The sequence below is a fragment of the Doryrhamphus excisus genome, chromosome 1 (genome assembly GCF_030265055.1).
Source record: "Doryrhamphus excisus isolate RoL2022-K1 chromosome 1, RoL_Dexc_1.0, whole genome shotgun sequence".
Classification (NCBI taxonomy): domain Eukaryota; kingdom Metazoa; phylum Chordata; class Actinopteri; order Syngnathiformes; family Syngnathidae; genus Doryrhamphus; species Doryrhamphus excisus.
In genome coordinates, this window is record NC_080466.1 from 25,518,682 (window position 1) to 25,544,266 (window position 25,585).

A 25,585-nucleotide genomic window follows, 5' to 3' on the forward strand; every position below is an offset into this window, starting at 1 on the left:
ACCAACCTACCTATACCTACCTACGTACCTATACATCTACCTACCTACCTATACCTACCAACCTACCTATACCTACCTACCTACCTACCTACCTACCTATACATCTACCTACCTACCTATACCTACCAACCAACCTATACCTACCAACCTACCTATACCTACCAACCTACCTATACCTACCTACCAACCTACCTACCTCCCTATACCTACCAACCTACCTATACCTACCTACCTACCTACCTACCTATACCTACCAACCTACCTATACCTACCTACACCTACCTACCTATACCTACCAACCTACCTATACCTACCTACCTACCGACCAACCTACCTATACCTACCTACCAACCTACCTACCATCTACCTACCTACCTATACCTACCAACCAACCAACCTATACCTACCTACCTATACATCTACCTACCTACCTATACCTACCAAACAACCTACCTATACCTACCTACCTACCTATACCTACCTACTAACCTACCGACCTATATCTACCTACCTATATCTACCTACCTGCAAAGCTGCCGGCTTGAACTACCTGTCCTATAGGCCTCATGTCGGCCATTGGACTGATATGGCACATACTCTACCTTTTATTGTTTATCATGTATGACACAAACTAGAATCACTTTCCAAGCCATGCAGGCCATGTTTGATGTCACGCGGATGATTGGTTTGATGACATGTGGATGATTGGTTTGATGACACGTGGATGATTGGCAGCACTTGGTGCACCAAGTCCTGAAAGGAGAAAATAAAAAGTGTCATCATGAGTCCAAATACTTCTTCTGCCAGGTGTCTTACCGTGGGCCTTGCTCAGCCGGCACAATCAAGAGGATGCAAAGGGGGGAGGGGGTGTCGAGCTGGAGGCTGAGGATGTAACAACCTGGCTTCAGAGGACCACCCCTCCCCTCCTCTCTCCTCCTCTCCTCTCCCCTCCCCTCCTCTCTCCTCCTCTCTCCATCTGACTGCGCCCAGCTCCTCGTCGTCATCCTCACTCTGCTGCAGCCTGAGCTGTACCAAAAATGTTGGACTATTTGTGCCTCGGCAGCTTCCCTGGACTCAGCTGAGGATGCACAAAAGGACCTCCGCATCCCTGTCCTCCTCCTCCTCCTCCCCGCAGCATCCTCAGCGTCGCCATCCCGTCCTGCGTGGACCTCCGCCGCGGGGCTCCGAGGACCGGGTGGCTCTCGCTCACCGAGGCGCATGTAAGCGTTCAATCGTTGGACACAAGTCTCCCGCTCGTCGGCCTCTTTCATCGAGCTGCATGCAAGGATGGAGATGTGCGGTAAAAAAAAAAGAGTCAATCTGCGCAATTTGGTAGTGGTGGTGTTGCGACTGTGGTGTGCGGTTTTTAATGATATGAAATATGTTGACTGCTTTGTTGCTATTTTATACTTGGGTTAGGTGCTTGACAGCGGACGTGACAAAGACGCAATATGCGTATATGCTCTGCGCAACTTGTATGAGACTGCGCACACGCCCTCATTGTAAATATGTGCGGTGTTTCAAATGCTTCACGGAAATTCAGGCTTCATAACGCGCACAATGCTCAACAACCTCTTATTTTACACCATGTTGCAATTTGACTGGTTTCACTTGGTGGAAAATGACACGGGCAGCGCGACACCCACAAAGACAGGCAGCCCCCCCCCCAACCCCCCAACCCCATGCATTTGCTGCACGCTATATCTGGGTCATTAGCATGTGATGCTGCATTCGCACACAAAATGCTGCAGGAAGTGATGTTTTTGGGGAGGACGTGGGGGTGATGAGGATGAGCAAGTCCCAGCATCACCCCCCCCCCCCCTGCAGCTGAGCCATTAATGCGGTGCTCTATAAGCAGGTGCATTACGGCTGCTGCAGGATAATGGAGGCTTTAAGTGCTGCCCAAAAGGACCTCTCCACTGCTTTTACCTGCCTTGAAACAATAAAAGTCCCACCATTTGGGCTCCAAGCTGCTCCAAGCTGCTCCGCTGCTGCTGGGCCCCCAAGACAAACACCCATGTTGCATCATGTCCGAAAAACATCAGCTCCCTTCTATGTTTCATATTCATTCAGATATGAGGAGACGTTTGATGTCACTCGAGTGCGTGTGTGCAAACACTCAAGTGTGGCGCTGGGTGCTCAGAGGTCAAAGTGAAGGTCGAGGAGGATGACAGGACGGATGAGGACAGAGTGTACGATGGGGTTTTTGTGGGTGGGACGGTGATGGTGGTGGTGGTGGTGGTGGTGAAGCTGCGGGAAAGCAAGCCACCCGCTGTGATGCGGTCAGTGGTCATGTGACGTGGAGCAGGTCGTCTCTCGTCGTGTTCACAGCGGACCTTGATTTAAATGTCCATACAATTAAGGCACGCGGTGAATGCCAAGAGAGACCGCCGCGCACAACGGGCAAATTCGTGTTCCTATTGGCTCAGCCTAGCCGTTGGTCTATAGCCGTTGGTCTATAGCCGTTGGTCTATAGCCTTTGGTCTACAGTCTATGGTCTATAGCCTTTGGTCTAGCTTTGGTCACAGACCAATGCTGCAAAACCATAATACATTGGTAATTTCCAAGGAAATATTGGGATATTTATATATTAACTTATATGTGTATCATTTAAATGTGCATTATTTATTTACATAATATAAAACAATACTACATCTATTATAATAAATGTTTATATATGAATCTTTTAATAATAGCTGGGATTATTTTCAACCTGAATGTTTGATTAAAACGATTTTACCCGCATGACTCCACTCCAACCAACATGAAGTACTCTAAGCGTCCGTTAGGGAACGGCTTCCTGGAATGTTTTACAAGCACCGTGCCGTGCTAAACACTCAACCTGCTAACGAGCGCCTCCTCGGGTCAAAAGGGGTACTACAGTAAAATGCCGAAAAATACTTCCTTTTCACAGAATATAAATATTAAACATTATTTTTTTTGGGGGGGGGGGGGCACCGCTGTTTTCAGTTTGAGGCTGACTTCCTATCCTAGTTACATGCCAAATGTATGCGCTCATGGTTCCTTTTATGGAATATTATATTGAATATGTATTGTGGCTGTTATCACTGAACTGCAAAAGTGTCAAAGGATTAAAAACAGTATAATACTCACACAGTACTAATAATTGTACAATTATTCCTTTTGTCCTCTCAGCATCACTGAAATAAAGTTCAATGGTTTCTTTGTGTGTTTTTCATGTCCCCACTCTTAGGAAAATAGCTAAAAATGCTTAAAAACTATTTTATTATTGTATTTCCGAGGTAAATAAAATGTACACACATTGTTGGTGCCGTGTGATCCGTGGCACTCTTGGAGAAAAGAGGCGTTTTAAACGTCGACCTGTTTGGAGTCCGTCGGTGGTGTTCAGCGACGCCATCCTGAGAGCGGCGGCCCTTCTGGTGAGGCCAGCGAAAAAGACGGATGATGGCGAGCGGAGGGATGAGTTTCCATGGTGACAGCACAGCCGAGTCAGAAGGATGGAGCACAACAAAAGTTTTTTGGAGGTGTTATTTCGTGTGCATGAAGCAGCAACGGGCTCCGTGAAACGAGGAGAAGCTGAGCGCCAAGGCCGGGGTGGACCTTCGGTGGCCACGTGACATTTAGGAGGTGGCGACGCCGCCACGAGCGGTAGTGTTTGCTTCCTCTCACTTCATCTTGTTTTACGTGAACGCCACGTTTGACTTGCAGCTCAGATCAGCTAAATCGGACCTGAGAAACCATCGGAACAGATGAAATGAAACCCGGAGCTTCCGATAGACGAGGTGTAGCTTTCCCGTGAAGCTTTGAGGAGTTGACTGAAGCTCAGGAAGTTGTTGGGTCACCAAAGTGGCATTCACGCTAGGAAATGTCCGTAATAAATAAACAAAAATCCTTCTAAGAAGGACAGAACCCCCCCCCCCCCCCCCCCCCCCAGCGGGGGTCACTGGAAGGAGAACCCAGATGCCGGCAGGCCGCCGCACCACTGGCTGATGAACTTCAGGACGTCCTGACACTCGGGACTGTGGCTGGTCTGCAGGACACGAGAGACACGCCATCATTTTCATGCCATGAAACATAGGAATCTAATTAATCACAGTCCTCAAATGAATTAATCACAATTAATCAACATTTATCACTATGTGTGAAATATGCCCATGTTTGCTGTATTTTATGAACAGAAAGATAGGACACTAATCTCAAGATAAAAGATAGAAGACATCTGATATGTTCATGGTTGGAGCACAACATCTGAATCCCCTACAAATGGCCAGCAGGCCGCAGTTTGGACACCAGGAATGTAGAAAGCCTGTCCCGTCTCACCTTGGTCGTCATGAGGAATTTGTTCCAGTCTTCTTTGTTGGCAGCTTTTCCTGCCGAGGAGAAGTCCACCTTGTTCCTCAGAACGGGGTAGCCTGAAGGCGGAACACATTTCCAAGGTCGTGGTTGGTCAGGCAACCAGTGGACATTTGCTGCTCTTTTGGATTCATGTGGCTTTTTAGCATCCCAGAATATGATGCAATGTGTGTGTGTGTGTGTGTTACCAGTAAGAACACAAGGCAGCGAGCGTAGGCCACTGTTGGCGTCCACCAGCGAGGCTTCGTACGAGTTCCTCTCATCCCGTGGAAGAACCTGTTCCAGCCTGCCGTACACGGCCACCGTCAGGACCCAATTGCGTATCTCCTCCCGCTGGGGGTCCTGCAACACACACATTACACAAAGGCAGGTGATTGTGTGTATTCGTGTGTGTGTGTGTGTGTGTGATGGCTTCCTTACACCGACACAAGGCTTGGTAGGAAGCGGAACTTCGAAGGGAATATCCGTGTCTGAAAAGTCAGAGTGATCCAGAGAGTCCAGGCTTCCCTCAGCGATGGCCTGACCCAAAGCAGAAGAGACTTTTATTCATGTTTCTATTTGTTACGCAATATAGAGCGTATTGTAACGTGGCTGTACATAAGCATATCACATATCACACTTCATGTTATGGAAGACTTCTTGCTGTTAGGCGCAAAGGAGGAGGAGACTCACGTCACACACATCCAGGAAGTGGTTGAGGAAGATGAAGGCCATGTTCTCCCAGCCAGCCGCCTGTCAGGAAGAAGAAGACAAGCAGCGTTACCCTGAGAAAGGCCAGGTCCACATGCTGAAAACCCAAAGGGGGCGAGGGCCACCTGATATTTGTAATGCTAAGAAGTTGCTGTGTACTCTGTGTACTCTGTGTACTCTGTGTACTCTTGTTCAAGAACAAACTTTATGATGTCAGTGAAAAAGCAAAGTCAGTTATCGGCCAGACTGAGATGGTGGGGACATGTCCAGGGGGGAGATAGTGAATTTCTTGGTAGAAGGATGCTAGGTAGGAGGCGTAGAGGAGTTTAAGGATGTAGTGAAGGAGGACATGAGGGTAGTTGGTGTGAGAGGACAGATGTAGAAGACGGGGTTGGATGGAGGAGATTGTGGCGACCCCCGGAGGGAAAAGCCCAACAAGGAAGAAGAAGATGGCGGTGAAGACTATTTTTAGTGTCAATATTAATAAGTGGAATATTTTCATAGAGCATAGAAAACCTCTTTATGACTTTTTAAATTTTTAAGCCATTATTAGAGCCCTGTAGACATGAAATAACACCCCTATAGTTACTTTTACACTCCTATTATTCTTTGTTTACAACACGTTTCTCAACTGTAATGCATTTAGTGATCAGAATACGACTTGTCTTTCAATATTTTTGTACTAATAATAGTCCATAGTCAATCATGACATATCAATCATCAACAGCGGTCACTTATAAATTAAATAAATAAAAATGCAAATATTTAAACCACAATGTAAGCTAAGGATGACTTCACAGTTAGGGTCAGGCCAATAAACAGCCACGGGCCACAAATGGCCCCCAGGCCGCACTTAGGACAACCCTGCTTTAGAAGATGGAGACAGACCCCTGGGTGGATCAGGCCAGGAAGTGCTTACCCTGCAGGCCAGGCCGGCCTCGTAGAAGGCTCGGTCTGCGGGAACCAGGTCCGTATGACGCAGCAGCGACACGCACAGCTTGGCCGATATGGCGGTCTGCCAACACACAAACACACAATCACACAAACACACAAACACACTCTGACCAGGCCTGCACGGCGACACCAAGAACATAACAGGCTTCCGGCGGTCCCAGGGGCCCTTCGTCACGTACCAGCTCTTCCATCCCGGCGGCGGCGGCTCGGGCAGCGTAGTAGTGCGAGATAAGCAACATCTGCTCAAAGTCCTCGTGCGCCGCAGAGTTCTCCCCCGATGACTTGGACAGGCTCTCACACTGACGTCACACACGCACAAAAGAACACACGACCTTCAGGCAGAGCTGTCAAACATGGCCGTCTTATATAATAACATGTTCTACTGGTGGACCCGTGGTTGTCCTCATTGCGTTTTCGAGGTGACAAGGTCGGGGCGGCGGTCCTACCAGCTGCAGCAGGACGTTGCGGAGGTCGGCCCAGGTGCGGTACGACTCTGGAGCCTCGGGGAGGTGAATCATGTCCAGGAAGAGGCGCTTGTAGATGTTAAAGTTCTGAGAAGGACAAAAACGTTTGGTGTTTTGTAACTTTCATCATGTGTGGGTGGGGGTGTGTACCTGTGGGTTGGGGGGCGCTCCGTGCTGCACGTAGAGCTGCAACGCCTTGACAGGGTCCCCCTCCTTGATGAGGTGCGTGGCATACAAGGCCACGTACTTGTGGAGGATCTTGAAGTTCTGAAACGCCAGCGTGCATCAGGGACATTTAGACGGGGGAGTGCACGTGAGCACTTGGCACCAAAACCTTCATCAACCTGTTTGGACGCCGTCTCCAGACATTTCACCCACTGGCCTCTCTCTGCATACATGTCCAGGGCTGCCATGACGTCCACGCCCACCAGCTGAGCAGTTTGAAGGACAATGTGATAGCCGTCCAACCAAAAGCATCAAACTGAGTTAGTATTCAAGTTTCCATCTTTTGTGGTAAACAGGGCTTGAGGTTGGTGGAATATCTTTTTATTTTATGTTTAATTTATGTTTATTTTATCTAAGCACATTGGACTCACCGAGTCCACTTTGCCCTGGTTCTTCAGGTGCTCCTTGTACTTCTGGTCCACGTAGCTCTCATACCTACAGAAGAGAAAGGCCATGAAGAGCACCAGAACTTTCCAGAACGTTCATAGACCACACATCCGCTCACAATAAAGACATGGTGTTGTCTTTTAGGGACCATGAGAACCTTCTCATGGTGGAAATGGTACGTTTTGGGCTTCTCCATCCTTTCTCCAATCTTAGGTTTAAAGTACAAGTCAACTGGGGAGGTTAGCGAGTTAGCTCGGTGCACGCGGCGGCCGTCTCATGTACCCCGTAGCCTGCGCCATGTAATGATGATGTCATGAATGATGTTTTCTACAGCACTATTCGAGGCCCCCAGAGCGCTTCCCAATGAAGTGAAGCCATTGTTATTCATTCACTAGTGATAGGCTACATCTGTAGACAAAGGCGCGCTGGGGCAGCGGAGGGAGCCAGGATCGGACCAGCAACTTTCCGGTTTCTGCACGACCTGCTCTACCTTCTGAGCCATTGCCCCCCCCAATGTGATGTAAACAAAGACCAAGAGTGTTATCTGATGTCTCCAGGAATCTATGAATATTAAAGCCTGTACTTAGAAAGTCATAAAAAAATATTCAGTTATTAATATTGGAAGTTCCCTCATCACAACCGTGTCTGGAACCAATTAACCGTGATAAAGAATGGATGTGTTTAGCCTACCTGGGCTCCAGCTCCTTGGCCACCCTCTTGGCTTTGTTCCACTCCTCCCCCTCGATGAGGACGTCGATGGCCTCCTTGACCAGGCCCACGTGTAAATACTGCTCGGCAGCCTTGGGTGCGACACATGAAGACATGATGGACGCTCTCACGGAACTAATCAATCTGTGTGTGTGCGCCACAGTGACCCACGGTGTTGTACTTCCTCAGCTTGGCGAGGCGAGGCCCCACCACTTGAACCACCTTCACCGCTCGCTCCTCTCCCAGGAACTTGATTGACAACTCGGCGGCCTGGACATACAACACAAGGCAGTACGTCCAACTGAGCAGAACCTCAAAAACGGAGATGGAGAGAGGAGCGCCTTTGATGAGTCAGCGATTGTGCTGAACTCCAACGTGCGCATTCAGCTGCCTTGAAGAACTTCCGACAAAGCAAACACAAGCTCCGCCTCTGATGCAATATTTGCTCCCTCTGGTCAAACCGCCAACTTATTGATGGGGACAACCCCGTAACCTTTGCTTTAGCAACGTGATGACACCTGCACATTCACGCTTCGGATCCAACAGTCAATAAGGAACAATATCTTGGCCTTTTTGGCCTGCAGCAGGAAAAAAGATCGATTGACCTTCATGTGACACACTTAACCTTTCCGACGTCATCATCCACCTGCCGCTGGAAGATGCTAAACACAACGCAACACACACGTGCACGGAGCTCGGAAAGGCTTACCTTGGTCCAGCACTTCTCCATCAGGCCTACATTGGGGTCCTCCTTCATCTTCAGGTAGCACTCCACCGCCCGGGAATATTCTCCAGACTGCTCCCATTCCCGCGCCTGTTCCAGCAGACCCTGCACACCTCTGGAAGCACGCACAAACACACATCAGCTGGATGGGCGGGGCCTGGTTGACATGCTGCTGTCAACCGATGATGAATCAAAATGCTGTGATGCATTTCACACACAAAAAAAAGCCATGTTTATTTTTAACCAGGGGCCTTAAAGCTGCAGCCTGCTGGCCAATTGCGGCCAAAGTCATAAAAAAAAACCCCACAACCAATTAAAGCGCTTTCACTGCGAATGGAAGCCATTTTTCTGAGACCCGTATATTGTTACTGGACGCTGCCTGACAGGATGTAAGGCGCAGCGTGCTAATAAAAAAGTGTTGAACCTGCACAACGTCAGCAGACATCTTATTAAAAGGAAAACTGCAATTTTTTCATCATCCACAATCCTCATGTGAAACATTAACACACGTCTTTCTCTTTTCTGTGCGTTCTAAACAAAGAAAAACAGCTAAGATGAGGTAGCACATCATAAGATACACACATTCCTCCTACAAAATCCTCCAAAAACGAATGAAATGTTACATTTATGTGACGTGACGTAACAATGTTACTGTAAGAGCTAACACCGTCAACTACAGTACTTTTCTGGCGTAGTGACACATCGCCTCATGCCGTTATGGAGTAGTGATGTACCATTCCGTTGTTTTCTTTTCCAAATCCATACAGAGTCAAATTCAGGCTGGTCTACGCGACACTAATACCTGACACTGATACTTTGAGGAAATATACTTCAACTTAATGACTGCATAGCTCATAAAATAAACAATACTCCTTCTCTCTCTCCATCGACAGCTCCTTAGTCTCCCCCTCCCCTCAGGTCAAGAGTCTGGGTGTCATCCTCGACAGCACACTATCTTTTCAATCCCACATCAATAACGTCACCAGGTCAGCTTACTTCCATCTGCGCTCCATTAATCGTCTACGCCCCTCCCTCACCCCCCACAACACCGCCATCCTCATCCATAGCCTTGTCACTTCCCGTATCGACTACTACTACGAACGCTCTCCTCTTCGGCCTCCCTCAAAAATCCCTCCATAAACTACAACTGGTTCAGAACTCTGCTGCCCGGATCGTCACCAGAACCCCCTCATCCCACCACATCACCCCCATCCTGCAGCAACTCCACTGGCTCCCAGTGACCCAAAGAATCACCTACAAAATCCTTCTGTTCACCTACAAGTCATCCATAACCTTGCCCCCCCACCTCATCCACATTCTCAAGCCATCCCATTCCCTCAGATCTTCCGCGTCCCTCCATCTCACTGTACCCTCTGCACGTCTTAGCACTATGGGGAGCAGAGCTTTCAGCCGCTCTGCCCCAACTCTGGAACTCATTGCCACCAGACCTCCGTAACTCTGCCACCCTTCCCATTTTCAAATCCAAACTCAAAACTCATCTGTTCAAACTTGCCTATTCTCTTTAACTGCTTCACATGGTCCCCCCTCCCCCTATTTATTGTATGTTCTTATTTATTGTATGTTGTCTTTTATCTTGTATTTCATATTGGCATTTTTTTATCTTCTGTACAGCGACCTTGGGTGTCCTGAAAGGCGCTTTTAAATAAAATGTGCTATTATTATTAATAAAAGTCACCAGAGCAATTAGAGCTCTCAAAAAGAATACCTTCATGGCGGAAACTAATTTTTTAAACATTTTTAGTGTCATTACATTACATTAAAATACTGAAAAATTGTCATATTCCCCACATAGTGGCACATGGTGATTAATCATGATGAATTCATTTGAAAACTGATGCAACGGTCGCTGCTATGGGCCAGGTGGAACCACCGCGCCCAGGAAGGAAGCTTAAAATGACAAAGTACCGTAAGTAACAGGATATTATGGGTGTATCTGCTACTGTATGGTCTCAGATTGTACATTAAATTAGAAAATGTCGTTTAATCAAGGGCTCCGATACCAGAATTGGGCGAATAAAGCCATAGCGATATGAACCGATATCTGATTTGTAGGTCGCTAATGCCGTGGGACATCCTGACGATCAAGCGTTCCACTCTTCCTTCGCGTGATTTCTTTCGAGACGGCCGTCCAGGCTGTATCCCAGCAAAATAAAAAGCAGGCGCAAGCAGCAGGCAGAGTTGAATAATTCAGCGTGTTCTTGCTTAAAACCAACATCTTCCTCTGTGGTTTCCAAGGGTAACGTTTGATGTTCTCTCCCACGAGTTGTTAAGAGGGATGATGAGCTGCGGCTTGGCAGCTACCAAATGTGTCCTGGTTGGGCTGAGCTCTTCAAGCTCGGGCTTCGGGGATCCTGCTGGGCCTTCAAGTGACCCCAGGGATTGGAATGGTTGAATCCATGCCCAAGCTAACATCTCCCTGCATCATTCGGTACTGAGGTGATTAGCGGCGGCAGGCTAAAGGGCTAAGCTAGTCGGAGTTCAAAGAGAGTGTGGATGTTTGTTCTCACCGCATGCCCTTCTTGGTGGCCTCCTTCTCGTACTCCTCCTGAAGAAGGGCGAGCTTGTTGGGGAGGTACTCCTTGCAGATGCGCATGGCATCGCTCCACATGTCAGCGTCCTGAGAAACACAGCAGCTTTACCACGCAGCTTTGAAGCTGATCAAGACGTCTCATCAGATGTCACCGCTGAGTGCAGCACCAATTAGTTCTGCAGCTCTGCTTCCTAAAATTACCTTGTAGTATTTAACGGCCAGGTCGGATCGCTCCGCTCGGAGCAGGAGGGCCTCAGCCTTCTGGTAGTCTTTCTGTTCAAAGCAGAACTTGGCATGGCCCACCAGAACCTCCGGGACGCTCTCTGGATCGTGGCTCTCGGCCACGCGCTGCGCATTGGCCCAGTCTTTGTTGTGTGCGTACCTGCAAGAGAACACAAAAACAACATCTCTCTTTCGTACGCCAATAACTGAGGTAAACATATTTTCATAGGAGACCTCTCGTCTAAAATACGATGGCCTTAAATGCATCACATGTACTCACATGTGCACGGCTTCTTTGGGCTTTCCTGCTTTTATGAACTCCTGCTCAGCCTCTGCAAACTTGCCCTGGAAGCCAACACAGGAATGTTGAGATGACGTACTGTATGGCGGGTGGGGGGAGGGGGTGGGTTCGAGCTTACATGAATGGATTGGGGGGGGGGGGGGGGCGCTTTGATACATTTTTCCCCAATCTCATGGAAATTGACAATGTGAATAAATGTTGGACTAGTCCGGGGTGTGCCCCGCCTCTCCCCCGAGGTCGGCTGGGATGGGCTCCAGCGTACCCCAGCGACCCAAGCGAGGATAAGCGGCATAGAAAATGGATGGATGGATGGATAAATGATGTTGGCATGAGAAGGAGCGTTTGTGTGGGGGAGTATTTCGAATTCTAAATCTGGTGATGTCGTAATATGCAAATTAGATCAATAAATTTACTCCCATTACAAACTTTCAGTCGATTATTTTTTAAATTTACCTTTTGAAATAGTAACATAACAGAAAAAAGGGTTAAGAATGAATGAATTTTATTTTTAGACTATGCCAAGAGCCGATACGAAAGGCGCAGAGGGTGTAAAACGGCCCCTGGAGTGCATGTTGGACACCCCTGATGTGTGGTGTGCAGCATGATGGAGAAGTACCTCGTCTTCCAGGTACATGGCAAATTTGAGGTGGATCTCCGGTATCTTGTCCTTGTTTGAAAGACGAGCCAGTTCGAAGGCAAAGTCGAATAAACTGCGAAGCAAAAGACAGAAGACGGTGGTTCTCGTCATGGTTGGAGAAGGCAGCTCATGCTTAAGTCGGCGGGCCTTGCGTCTTACAAGCTGTTGGACGCCGACTCGATTCCGTACTCCAGCAGGCCAAACTTGGTGAGCAGCTTGACGGCCGCCTCTCCCCCGAGACTCCTGGCCCACAGGTAGGCCACCTGCTTCTGGGCATTTGCACCCCCGTGGCTCTTGGCGATCTGACACACACACACACACACACGTTTTGTCAAGCAACACGTGTAGATATGCTCACAAGTAACCGGTACACATACTTAGATCTTTGTGATACAGGTGAAAAGAGCAATTATTAATGTAATAACAGGTCTCTGCTGTTTTTGCTGGTTTTTCATTAAACATTTTCCAAATATTTCAACTTTCTTCTTCCATATTTGCACATTTTCTGTCTTATGACTTTATTCACATATTATAACTTTGTTTTAAACCAAAGAATAACAACTTTTTGTGTTGTTGTTTGTATCTCATAATATTCCAACTCCGAAAAAAATTTTGTTGCTACTAAAATAATAGTTTACCTCAAAATATTAGTCGTTTATTTTCCTAAAATTGTGCCTTTGTTTCTTGTTCGTGTGACTTCTTACTCTTAATATTTTGACTTTATTCTCATACAATTACTGCCGATTTTTTTTCAAATTTCCAACTATTTAAATTTTCTGTAAATTTTCTTCTAGTAAATTTGACTTTGTTCACATAATATTTTGACTTTATTGTCATAACATTATAACCTTTTCCGCAACCTAATTTCCAAAATCACAACTCGATTGGTTATTTTTCTCTTAATATTTTCAATTTCTCCTTGTGAAATGACTGCTCATTTTACCATTTTTGCAGCAGTTTTCTTGTTGAGTTACATTTTTAGAATGTGCCGTGACCGCAAATTGCCGTTGGGCCGCACTTTGGACACCCCTGACAGACTGGAAGTGTAAAATGAAAAAAATCTCCGTCTATCTCCGTCCAAATAACATCCAGGATCGCAAAGGAACGTGATGGAGGTGTGTACCCGGTATGCATCCTCCCACATGTCATGAAGTCGGTACATGTTGACAGCGGCCTTCCAGTCGTCAGCCTGCATCAGGTGATGTTCTGCCTCTGAGAACTTGGACTCGCCCTCCAGTTCCTGCAGTCACCACAGAACATAAGATCCATCCTGTAGCCAGGAAGGACGCAGCGGACCCGGGGCTCACCTTGGCCAGGTGGAGGTGGGTCTCAGCCAGCAGGTCGGGGTGATGTTTGGCCACCAGGCGGACCACGTCGTCAAACATCTGCTTCTTCTTGTACATTGTGATGGCCAGATCAGTCTGGCTTACCGTAGAGAACAACCTGAAGAGAGAGTCAGGTGTTGGGGAAATTCTATTCCTCCGGGACGTAGAAAGACAAAAGCTACTTTTACCTCTCAGCCTCCTTCAGTTTGCCATCTCTCTCCATCTCCTGAGCCCGGCGTATGTAAAGGTCGGTGACTTCCTCCTTGCTCATGCACTTTAGGGCCAGCTACGTCACGAAAGCAGCACCTTTGTTACCATCAATAGAACAAGCGCGTGTTCAACACATGAGGATATACTGATGACCTTGTGAGCCTCCTCCCAGCATCCTGCAGCGGTGTACATGTCGATGGCGTCTTTGATGTGGCCCGCCTTCACAAACAGCTGCTCCGCCACCTGCAGGACGCATGGCAACCACATTCAGCAGCTTCTTACAATCAATGTTACGCAATTTCCGTCGCTCATTGGATAAGCAAGAGTGGCTTGAGCCAAGGGGTGATGGACAGATTGGAGATGGCAAGGAAGAAACAAAGTGATTGTGTGCAAACGGCACATTTTGCCGATTAAAAAGTGGCATGTCATTGCTTCCTCGGTGAAGTGGCAGGTATGCGTACGGCTGGTCTTTATTGTCGTACTTTATACAGACAATTAGGCTCTCCTGCAAGATGCACAGGTTGTGGAGCAGCGAGCTTGTTATCTTAATTACTTTGCCGAAATGTTCCTGTGGCGCAAAGAGACGCAAATAGACGACTATTTTCAGTCTGGCACCGTCTGCAGAGGCAGCTTGGCTCAGCTGAGCTCATCAGAATGGCCCTGCCTTGCTTTATTCCTCGCTTTGTGCCGGCGTCTGATCTTGTTCTCCTCTGTCGTCGTCAGCACTTATTCGCACCGCTGTGACAAACTTCCAAACGCGGGCTGCTAACGGATGCAAAGCGGAAGCTGACGGCTGTCAACATGACATCTGGTTAGTCAAGTCACGTCTGTGGCTCTTCTGAAAACATCAGCAATAGCTGCCCCGTGGGGAAAGAGCTTAGTTAGTCAAACATGTTGAAAGCAGGCTAGCAATGAATAGGAAGTAGGTGTCGTGTTTCCGGTGTCAAGTGCATGAAATGAACTTCACGCACCTCCAGCTCCTGCATGGAGGCGTAGTGCTGCGCTATCTTCAAGCAGTACACGGCGGCGGACGGGTCCTCGTTTAACTCCAGGATGTGGACCGCTTTCTTCCACTGGCGAGCCGCAATGGCCGCTTCCACGGCCTTTATGGAGCAGCTGCAAAAGGGTGAAGATGGAGACGGGACTTGGAACGTGTGCTCAAGTCTCAAAAGACATTCAATGATTTCTTTTCTATGCTTTGAATAAAATTACAGGGACTGTTTGCTAATAGCTAATAGACGGCATTTTAAAATATATAACACCACCGGCTGGCATATGACATATCGGTTTAAAAAAAAAAAACGTACTGAAAGAAAAAAAAAACAGTAAACATTCGCTCCCAGCCATTTGTCATTTTTTGGAATCTACCAAAAGAAAGGTTGGACTCTCGGGAGAAAAACAGCTTTCACTTTGACACAAATATTTTTTGCTTTTGTGACGCTTCTTGAGGCACATTTTGCATGGTGAAATACTCTCACAAAGACAAGAGGTCCCACACACGGCAGACATTGTTGTTCTGGATGCTGCAGCGGGGGCGGAGCTTATTATAAAGCAAGCATCATCCATTATCACATACTACAGTATTAATTGGCCCTGTACCCTAGACACCACCCATGAATGATACGGGAAAAGGCCAAAATGATACTGTGTCAAAGCCCAGGGCAGTGATACTGATAAAATATAGAGTTTAACCATGTCCAGTATCAGCCCCCGTAGCTGTCCACTCAGAGCGCGCTGCTCTGGTATCGTGCCTGTGAAACAACCAATCAGAGAACAGCACACGAGTGCTTAGTGCCTAGTGCTTCTCCAGTCACCAAAAAACCCAAACTTTGTTTAATGTAACTTTAATTGTCAGACATTGATAAGATAAGACTGTTGATAAAATATTATTGTTGAAATATTTTTTGCAATTGTTGTGTTTACACTGTTTAGATATAATACATGTAATAAACTGAACATTTTCCGGAAACAAAATGGTCTTGTGATTAAATAGTACATGATAATGAGCTCATGATTAAATAGTATGTGATAATAAGATCGTCACATGGTTTGTCTGGTATCAGGCCCAGTATCATGCCCCCGCGTGTCAGTATCAGCCGTATCAGTCAGTATCTGATACTGACACTTGGGGGCATGATACCTGGCCTGATACCAGACAAACCATGTGATAACCTATAAATACCAATCGGTGGCGATTGATCAGAGCACTATTTATCAGTGTTCCAGCTGTGTTTATTTTGGGTAAATAATTGGACAAAATGAGCTCTGCAGTTGTCCGGAGTGTGACCAATCACAGTGGAGTGGCCATACCTGGGGGAGGTTTGTGGGTGGGAAGCAGGAAATGAATGCATGGAAACACAGAAGGAAGAGGTGCAAAATCTGGAAAAACCTAGAAAGCTTTCTACACGAGGTATCATATGTAGCTGCTCTACGGAGTCCACAACTCAATACAAAGGCCAGAAAATGAGCATAGTAGGTCCTCTTTAAACTGCAAACTAGCCTGGGAGTCATCCTTCACGCTCATCATCTGCCCAAAAAGTTGTCAGGTCACTCATCCCCAACAGCGCCCCCCTCCCCCCCCCCCAACATGACGTACCCGGCTTCGATGAAGTGGGTGATGGCTGCGTCCATCTGTTTCTGTTGGACCAGGTAGTCGCCCCAGGCCTCCTCCAGTTTCACCACCTCGGCGGGGAAGGCGTGGCGAGCCAGCTCCACGGCTGAAGGACGCATGGACACAGTCAGACAGTAAAAGCTGCTCATTTTGCTAACACACAATCAACGTGTGTGTGTGTGATGGTGATGACCTACCTTTACTGAAAGCAGCTCCTTTGCAGAAGCACTCCAAAGCTCTCTGGTGGTTGCGCGTCTTCTCGTACAGATCGCCAGCCTGGTCAGCAACACACACTGATGCTGGAATGTTCCTTTACTTGTTGTGTACTTGTTGAGTACTTTGCTACCTGCTCAAAGTACTCGGCCTTGACGAGGCTGCTGGTGATGCGGCTGACCGTGTCGCTGTTGTTGGCGATGTTAGGCTTGCTCATGGCCAGGCGGGCGGCTTTAGCGGGAAGACCCGCCTTCAGGTAGAGGTTGATAGCACCTTGGAAGTCTCCCTCGTTCTCCTTGACCTCGCCGGCCGTCTCGTGCTGACCTGTGTCCGTCAGCCACTGGTAGTAGTTCCTGCGCAGCGTCTCCAGCTCCGGGTGGCCCTAATTTCAGTTAGCAGGGAGCACAACAAGTAAGCAACTAATCTGGATGAAGGATCACAGGCTGAGGGCGCGGTACCTTGGCCTCAGCCACGGCGATGCATTTGTCCCACATGTGGAGCTCCTGGTACATCTCAATGGCCTCATCGATGGCGTTCTGCGACAACACGCACATTAGAATCACCGTTCTAATTCTCACCAGCAGCGTCAACATCTGACGGACCTGCTCCACGTAGTGCATCTCCGCCAGCTCAATGTTCTTATCCAGCATGGCCATGCGCACCTGCACCTGGTAGAACGCCATCCCGTCACCGCCCTGGATGAGATGTCATTAAACTTTAGTAACTCGGTAAAGACATCGCCTCGTTAAGCCTCACCCACCATTTCTTTTGAAACCTTCTCAGCTATCTGGTTGGTCTGGTGGAGGTAGCGAAGAGTGGAGACGTCGCCCAGAGCTGCAAAACACCTGCAGCACGATGCAACAAGGTTAATGGATGGAATCATGTCAACACGATGTAGCATCATACAGGACTACTTCTTTTTCAGCACTGGGGGGACAAGGGAGATGGGGGGATGCTGTGCTGTGCTAGAGTGTAAGAGTGTTGTGACAGTGTTTGTGTGTGTGTGCATGTGTGTGTGTTCATGATGCAAACCTTTCTGCAATGTGCACCTGGCCGGCCTCAAGTGCCAGATTGCGGAGCGTCTTCCACTTGGCTTCGGTCTCTGGTGACATCTCCAGAGTCTCAAGGAAAGCTGTGACACTGCACACACACACACACACACACACACACACATTATGTTCCTTAAAGTTATGTTCCTTATTTTTCTTAACTTGCAATATTATGAAAAACACAACAACAAATAAAGTTGTCATTTTTGGAAAATTAGGCTTTGGAAAGAAAATATATAACATACAATATCATGTTAGAAGAACAAAGTTAAAATATGGGAATAACATCATAATTACGAGAAGAAATACACAAACAAAAATGTTACAAGAATAAACCCGTAATCCAGTATAATGAGTTTGGACACCCCTGGTTTAGATTATCTAGAGCAGGGGTCTCAAACACGCGGCCCGCGGGCCAAACCGCAGGACACTAGTTTGAGGCCCCCGCCTTGATATGAAAGTTTAATGTTAGTGCGGCCCGCGCAAGTTTGATATGGATGCTGTATGGTATCATGTACCCAGAAAAAATTATTACGTTTGATTAATGTTCATGTTAAAGGTTAAATAACTGTTAATAGTTATCCTCCCTATCCGTGTGGAAGTGGTAAGTATTTGGCTATTTAAGTTTAAAGGAAATAACTTGAAGGCTACCGTTTAGGTCGCTAGCTCTCTAGTTTGCGAGTTAGCATGTGTCTCAAGACCCTGCAGTTGCGCAATATGTTGTAAATAAAAAAAGTATAAATGTGACTATAGTCGTGTTTTGTCATGTCTACGGGGCTCTAATAATGCTTTGTTCATTTTAATCTGAAAAAAAAAATTTGTCTACCCACCAACTATATGTGGTTTCTTACGTTTTTATTATTTGCCGTTTATTATTATTATATTTATTTATTTATTACTGATTGATTTTCTTTATTCTTGATTTGTTTATTTATTTTTCATCTTATTTTGTGTAGAAAAATAAAAAGTAAGATATTTGAGAACAGTGGAATGTTTTATCAGAGCTTTTCTTGTAGAAAATTGGAACCAAAGCAAAGTTTTTAACATTTTTTTTGTTTTTAATAAATGCGTTTTTTTTGGGGGGGGGGTTGGTAAACCTGATGCGGCCCAGCCTTGCCCAGACCCTAGCTCCAGTGCCCCCCAGGTAAATTGAGTTTGAGACCCCTGATCTGGAGGAAGCTTACGCTCCGTAGTCGCCATCGTTGTCCGCCGTGCCGAACTCGATGAGGCTCTCATCCAGTGTGTACGCCACCATCTTGACGCCTTCTGTAACGATCACGTCCGTCTTCCCCTCGGCTCTCTCCAGGTCTTTGATGTCACCCTGCCAAGAAGAGGGCAGACCGAGCAGACGTGGTTCATTCGTTCATTCATTTTCTACGACATATCCTCACGAGGGTCACGGGGGATGCTGGTGCCTATCCCAGTTGTCTTCGAGTTATTCCTTCAAAATGCTGTCAACTTTTTCTTAGGCTCCATTTTGGGTTACCGCGGTGAGAAAGGCTGTTGAATTGAAGAAATAACTCATGACAAAACAGGAAGGTGGTGACCATGTGGTGTCTCGCTGCCACACCGGGTCTTTGGGAATGAGGTCCAATGAAGGTCAAAGTAACCTTAAAGGAAAGCTTCACTGACTTTTGCCCATCAACCCCAATCCTTATGTGACACATGTTCCCCTTTCTGTACGTTCTAAAGATACGCTAAAAAACAAAGTTTTCTGTATGTAAAACGAATTGAAGCGATTTCTTATCAGAAAAATGGATTCAGTTAGTGTCCGTTTTGGTTAGAGTTGGACCAAATTAGTGGTGCTAACCAAGGTTCCACTGTATTCAGGAACCGTGAAGGCCTTAGGACTGCTTGCTGGTCACCTTGATGGGGAACATGGTGATGCTCTCTGGGCTGTCGATGCTGTACCAGATGCAGAGGTTGCCCCGGTTCTGCGCCACCACCACGTCACTGCCGGGTACCCACTGGACGTAGGTGCAGAAACTCAGCAGCGTGGTTTTCACACCACTCTCGATGTCGTACAGGTGCAGCTGGAGAAGAAACACCTACATCATCATCATCATCATCATCTCTGGCTTATTCCCGTGGCCCGGCCTGTGCATTTTTCCCCACTTTTTGCTAAGGTTTCATTCTCACCCGCAGCTTCTTGTCCCGGAAGAGCAGTTTGCAGCCGGTCTCGTTGAGCTCCAGCCAGTCCACCTTGGAGTCATGGCTGATGGTTCCCAGGTTGGATCCTGCCACCAGGTCCACTGAGAGGGCGAGAAGAGGAAAGTGCAGCTTAACCTCTTGGAGGTCACTCCTGGTGGTGTTGCGTTAACTGGCGTTGTGTCCAAGAGTTTGTTTTTTAATTAAACAAGCAGCCAGAGTAAGCAGTTTTTTCCTGCTTCTATGGGATGATTATGATATCAGTTATATGATGCACGGGGCCTATATTAGCTTTTTAATTCAAACCGACTGTGGCCCCTGAAGAGAAACCATACACAACTCCTACAAAGTATACTTTACTGGTTACACACACACACACCGACAGCGATGGTCTTGAGGTCGACCAGGTACGCCAGCTTTTTGTTGGTGTCGACTCCTTTCTGCTTCCTCTCGTTGACACGCACACTAGACACAAAAGTCATTAAAACGTCATTAAAACCCAGAACCACACCCCCATCTAGTGTACGCAAGTGGAAAGACAGATTCAACTTGGACTTCCTGTTGTTTTACGCTCGCTGGCCTCCTGATAGGTGGCGTACCTGATGAGGTGAGGGTTCATGAATTCTGTTCTGACGGACCCCAGCACCTGGTTGTCGCTGTACTCCACCAGGCTCAACTCCCCGGCGTTAAAAATCATGCACACCTGCAGCACGATGAACAACACAAGCTTCTATTTGTCTCGTTTCTTTCAGCTGCCAGTTCAGGGCAGTTGGTGCAAAAGGTTTTTTAAGTACTTACCGACTCATTTTCGAAAAAGAATTTTTCGTTCCCCCCACCACCAGGCCACGGCACCTGAGAAATAATCCAATTGTGAGTCAAATCACCATAGGGACATTACTATTGTACTGATAATTATATCATAACTGTGCCACGGCTGAGGCTGAGTGGAAAAAAGGTTCTCCTCCCATTCCATGTGGAAGTGGTAGGTTTTTGGTTTCTTTGTGCTTTTTCCCCGACTGTGTTTGGAATACTTTCTTAGGTTTAGAGTAAATAAATCGGATAAGCTAACTAGCTTGAATTACTATTGAATGCTACTTGGCAAAATTTCATTTATCGCGGTTGAGTCTGGAACCAATTAACTGCGATAAATAAGATATGACTAATCAATACGAGATTGTATTCATATTTCTGTTCAGATATAGTGAGGGTATATAAGGGGCCCCGTGGGTACCGTTGTAACTGTGATGTGGCCCTCAATAAAAACAAGTTTGACATCCCCGCGTCCCCCTTCGTGTAACCAGCACTTTCATTGCAAATTGCATATTTACAAATCCAAAGGCCCAACTTGAACATAATTCCACACTGTAGCAGGGGTGTATTGAGTCCCAAGGCAAACCCAGTCATTGGGGGGGGTCATTTCATTTTTATTTCGGTTTCATTTTTTTTTACAAAAGGTGAGTATATGAGCCAGACCATTTTTTCCTACTTTTGATTTCTGACTTATCTGTCAGTTTAAGCTGCTCGTTACATTGCCATACTTGTTCACCCCCTCCCAAAAAACTATAATATTCATGTTTATCACCCACTAAGTCCTTAAAATCCTGCAGGATTATTATTATTATTATTAATATTATTATCTAGCAAGTGAATCCTCTCTGCACTTTTACTGTAATTGATAAGAACACGAAACAACATTTTATACAGATAGCTAAGAAGGCACGTACTTATATAGAGTACAGTCGTATGTCTACTTTCCAAATGAAGCCGTCGATCCAATGAAGAAGTCAAGACGTTTTGACGCCGTGAGCACCCACCTCGCTCAGCTTGTTGGCCTGCATGTCTCCCAGCAGCAGCGTGTCGGAGGTGTGCGCCACCAGGTAACGGTCCTTGCCCATGATTTTCACCTCTTCTATCTCGTAGCCGTAGTAAGACTTGAGGACCACCTGCGCCCCTCCCGAGAGGTTCCTCACCACAACCTGCAGAAGCCCGGCAAGGACATGCAACATCTCCAAGGTTGTAGCTTCATCTTCATCGGCTTTGAGAGAGGACAGCAAAGAGATGAATGACCTGGCTCAGCCCCACGTAGGTGACTTCAAACTTGTTCTTATAGATGGTCCTCCGCAGGCAACAGTCGAAGAGCTCCACACCCCCGCAGAGCGTGCCCTGTCAACACCAGCAAATAAAGGACATCTATGGTATTGAGACATCAGCACACGGAGGATACTTACAGCACAAAGGCGAGATCCGTCCTTCTTCCAGGCCAAGCTGGTGATGGTGTAGAGGTTGGTGATCTCCTTGGGCCTCGCCTCGTCCCACACCCCCCTCCTGGGAGCCCAGTTAAACACCCGCAACCTGCACAGGAAAGATCAGCGCTGCATATAAAAAGTCTGGACGGAGGACGCTGTCGCTCACCCACCTGTCATAGCTGCCCAGGACCACCGACTGGCCACTGGGGCTGCTGGCGGCCACCGTGAACTCCCGCTCGCTGCGGTCGCGGCTGTAGTCGAATGTTTGCAGAAGGTGACCTTCTCGGCTGTAGGCCACCACCTTCTTGTCACAGCCTCCCACCACGATGCTGTTTGCACCCCAGGCCAGGGCGTACGGGGGGCACGTGTGCATCAACAGCTTGCCCTGCAGTTGAGAGAACACTGCTCAGTGGCCACTTCATTAGGTACACTATCGGATTACATCCAATACAAAAAAATTATCATCCACAATCTTTATGTGAGACGGGAACACACGTTTTCCTTTTCTGAGCTAATGATGCATGGGATTCTATTTCCACAACAAAAGCCTCTAAAAAAGAAAAAACTCCTCCAAAACGCCACCAATGTTGCAATTACATAAGATGACCAGGGCATTTTTTTTCATGTAAATTTAGTTGTCGTGATTATGTCTTTTTCCCATATTTTGACTCTATTCTTGAACGGTAAAAAAGGAACGATTGCTTTTGATTGACACTAATTAATGAAACTGGTGTTGCGAAATTTTGAAAAAGGCATTTAAGTTCAGGGGGGAGGGCGGGGTCATGGGGTGTGCGCTATTACCTGAGACTCCCCCGAGCCTTCATCATCAAAGAAGTAACGAACAACGTTCCCATTAGCGTGGCCGCACAGGATGCCTTTGCCAGAAACACTGAGAAAGCAACATCAAAAAGTAAGAAGATAAACTTCAAATAAAATGATTTGTGTGAAAACATTCAGAAAAACCAACAACTTACTTGGATGCCAGCGAGACAACACAGGACTCTGTGACGTAGATGGTTGACGACTTGTTTGTCAGAACGTTGGCAAGGCGAACCTGGGAGGAATCATAAATAAACACTGATGGGCAGAGGCTAGGCGCTAATCAAACTGCAGCTCTGCGGTGTACAAAAAGTACGTCATTAGAAAAATAATCACTGCCTCACCTTCCCTTCCACCAAACCGTAAACGATGGTGTGCTCTGCAGGCCACAGCAGACACGTCACAGCGCTCTGAAACAACAATTCCACGGCCTTTAGTCCCACGAGGACACACCAAAACGCACGTTTACTGACCGTTTGAATAAACTTGTTGCAAATGGTTTTCTTGTCCCCCCTGGAAAGGAGAAAAAGACGTTAGAGCAGCACATTCTGTACAAAGTGTATGTTTTGTTTTTGTTTACCAGTCCTCTCCAATCCTGTAGACATAAATGATGTTGTCGGACTGGCCGATGGCTATCCTGGTGGAGTCTGGTGAGAACGCCATGTCGTTGACCACGTAGCTCTGCTTCCCATACTGACACAAGACACACCGGATGTGGGTTACACTGGGTGATGGACTGTAAGGGTTGCCAATTGGCACCCCAGCCTGAAATATAAACTACAGGGGCTCCTCATTGTTTTGGTCAGTTTACCTCAAAATGAAGGCGGCAATAAGTGCAAATATTATTTGCAGATGACAAAAGTAAAGGATGAGGTGAACAAAATGAGAGAGGTTAAACAAAAAATCCATACGGCCTGACCACCTTCCTCACGGGATACCCTGCCACACAGATCCTTGAGGCAATTAAAGGCAATTAAAACGGGTACATACATACGGATACCAGAAAGTCTGAACATTTTCTTCATTATTATGAAAGCTATATGAAATGGTCCGCCTCAAATCATCCACCTTGCTAGAACAAGGGTGTCCAAACTATGACCCGGATCTAGAAATATCATTTAACTAGCAGCAAAAACTGAAATATGACATGAACTGTCAACATTTCCATTTGTAAATAAAATAAATTGCTATAATGCATTATGTGGTGATAATCAAGAGAAGGCTCCCCCTGAAAAGGAGAGCCATAGGTCACCGGGTGCAAATGATTCAGTGTCCCACCTTGGAATCGATGGGCTTTGTGGAGAACTTGTCCCTCCTCTCCCCCTGTTCGTCGTACAGCAGCACCACTCTGTCCACAGTGCAAACCGCTAATTTGCTGTTATTTGGGGCCCAAGCCATGCAAGTCACTTTCGCTGAACCTTCCTAGGATACATAAAATAAAACCATAGACAGAGTAAGACGCCGCATTGCTTAGGTTTGTCCACCTCTGCAGTGCAGTACGTCAATGACGCCGCCATATTGGATGGGTCAGGGCTGTGCTGTAAATGAGTACAAGTGAATGAACTTAATTTCATAAAGCGCCTTTCGAAAAAGAAATTCAAGTTCATTCCTATCATGTATGTAGTCACACACGCACTAATATACTTGGGAAACTCTTATTATTATTATTATTTGTCGAAAAGTGCATTAGCAAAGTAAGTACATTTACTTGTATATATTGACAGCAACCTTGACCCATCCAATATGGCGGCGACGTTGACGTACGGCTCAGCCCTCGATGTGGCGCCTATCTATGCATAAAACATAGAATATCCACTAGTATGTTGGGCGTCAGTGTATTTATCAGATGTAAAGGGTGGCGCGAGTGTTAGTAAAGGTAATGCAGCACCTGTTGACACACATTGGGCCAATACCACATGCATTATTTATATAGAGCTTTTCATTTACCACAAATATGTCCGAAGAAGCTAACTGCATTTTTATTCCAGCAGGATTGATTGTGATTAGAAGCAAATCAGCACCAAGTCGACACCTTAAAAAATCGCTGTCGGCGTCAGCTAAATTAGCTCATGCTAAGTAGTATTCTTACCTGGGGGGTTAAAAGTGTCTTTAGGTGCTTCAGCTGCATGTTTGTAAACCTCGAACGGCCTCGCTGAAGTTGACATGTGTTCAGTTAGATGGTTTTGGTGTACAGCATCTTGGAATAACAAGATGTTGTGAGCCTACGGTTGAGGCGTCACTCGCTGCCATGGAGGCTGAGTTTGGCTTTTGCGTCCTCGGAAGTCCAGACTTTTTGCTATGGGAACAGTCGCCATCTTTACGACGTCACGATGAACCTTACGAAGGGTTGTCGTAATTCCGACGACAGCGTTTTATTTTCATTTCAAATTCTAATGTATTCTAAAATGGCAGCTACACTCTTGCTATTCAACAAAATAAATACAAAAAGACAAACATGTTTGAATTCCCTCGGAGACGTCGGAGGAAATATATCCGGGTGCTGTGAAAGTGCACCGTGGCGCTGACTGATGACGTCAACAAGGCTCACTATTGTTGAGAAATGGCGGCCTTCTTGTAAACACATTTGGTCTCCTTAGTTACCGCTGACATGGGAAAGCGAGCTGTTTTCTCGAACAGTTGTTTGTATCGAGTCTGTTAATGCGTAAAAATACACATTTTGTATTTTAAATGAAGTCGTTTCTAAATAGAATGTTTCCGAATTATCAATCATGGTCAGCACGTCAGCTCATTAAAATGATTAATCAA

At 46.7% G+C, this 25,585-nt stretch overlaps 2 protein-coding genes across 2 annotated transcripts; both read right to left on the reverse strand.

Moving 5' to 3' along the window:
- Positions 1-412: 412 nt before the first annotated feature.
- LOC131123020 (uncharacterized) lies at positions 413-1,501 on the reverse strand. Its single transcript, XM_058065428.1, has 2 exons — positions 817-1,501; positions 413-753 (listed from the first exon to the last, which is right to left on the reverse strand). The coding sequence occupies exons 1-2, from the start codon at positions 1,269-1,271 to the stop codon at positions 606-608; spliced, it is 603 nt and encodes a 200-aa protein (XP_057921411.1). The 5' UTR covers positions 1,272-1,501; the 3' UTR covers positions 413-605.
- Positions 1,502-2,982: 1,481 nt separating this feature from the next.
- On the reverse strand, positions 2,983-25,338 carry ift172 (intraflagellar transport 172). The gene is made up of 48 exons (XM_058065419.1): positions 24,909-25,338; positions 24,098-24,241; positions 23,400-23,512; positions 23,293-23,332; positions 23,164-23,229; positions 22,975-23,054; positions 22,802-22,889; positions 22,171-22,385; positions 21,983-22,106; positions 21,822-21,917; positions 21,569-21,730; positions 20,553-20,606; positions 20,354-20,457; positions 20,134-20,219; positions 19,746-19,858; positions 19,472-19,639; positions 18,791-18,927; positions 17,590-17,697; positions 17,318-17,402; positions 17,160-17,252; positions 17,016-17,093; positions 16,691-16,939; positions 16,542-16,620; positions 16,330-16,450; positions 14,705-14,849; positions 13,887-13,976; positions 13,712-13,809; positions 13,506-13,641; positions 13,322-13,438; positions 12,358-12,500; positions 12,178-12,271; positions 11,541-11,605; positions 11,240-11,420; positions 11,016-11,125; positions 8,473-8,602; positions 7,935-8,033; positions 7,746-7,855; positions 7,040-7,103; positions 6,788-6,874; positions 6,594-6,710; positions 6,426-6,530; positions 6,159-6,278; positions 5,945-6,040; positions 5,008-5,067; positions 4,756-4,854; positions 4,524-4,677; positions 4,303-4,394; positions 2,983-4,012 (listed from the first exon to the last, which is right to left on the reverse strand). Exons 1-48 carry the CDS (start codon positions 24,945-24,947, stop codon positions 3,923-3,925), a joined length of 5,244 nt encoding a protein of 1,747 aa, XP_057921402.1. The 5' UTR covers positions 24,948-25,338; the 3' UTR covers positions 2,983-3,922.
- Positions 25,339-25,585: the final 247 nt, after the last annotated feature.

Bases quoted from the DNA above. Each gene is read 5' to 3' on its own strand.
- ift172 (XM_058065419.1), bottom strand. From the start codon at position 24,947: ATGCAGCTGAAGCACCTAAAGACACTTTTAACCCCCCAG. The intron at 22,890-22,974 runs GTAAGTTGTTGG...TTGCTTTCTCAG, and splicing joins GTTGTCTCGCTGGCATCCAA to TGTTTCTGGCAAAGGCATCC. The intron at 11,126-11,239 runs GTAATTTTAGGA...TGTGTTTCTCAG, and splicing joins TGGCCGTTAAATACTACAAG to GACGCTGACATGTGGAGCGA.
- LOC131123020 (XM_058065428.1), bottom strand. From the start codon at position 1,271: ATGAAAGAGGCCGACGAGCGGGAGACTTGTGTCCAACGATTGAACGCT. The intron at 754-816 runs GTAAGACACCTG...TTCTCCTTTCAG, and splicing joins CCGGCTGAGCAAGGCCCACG to GACTTGGTGCACCAAGTGCT.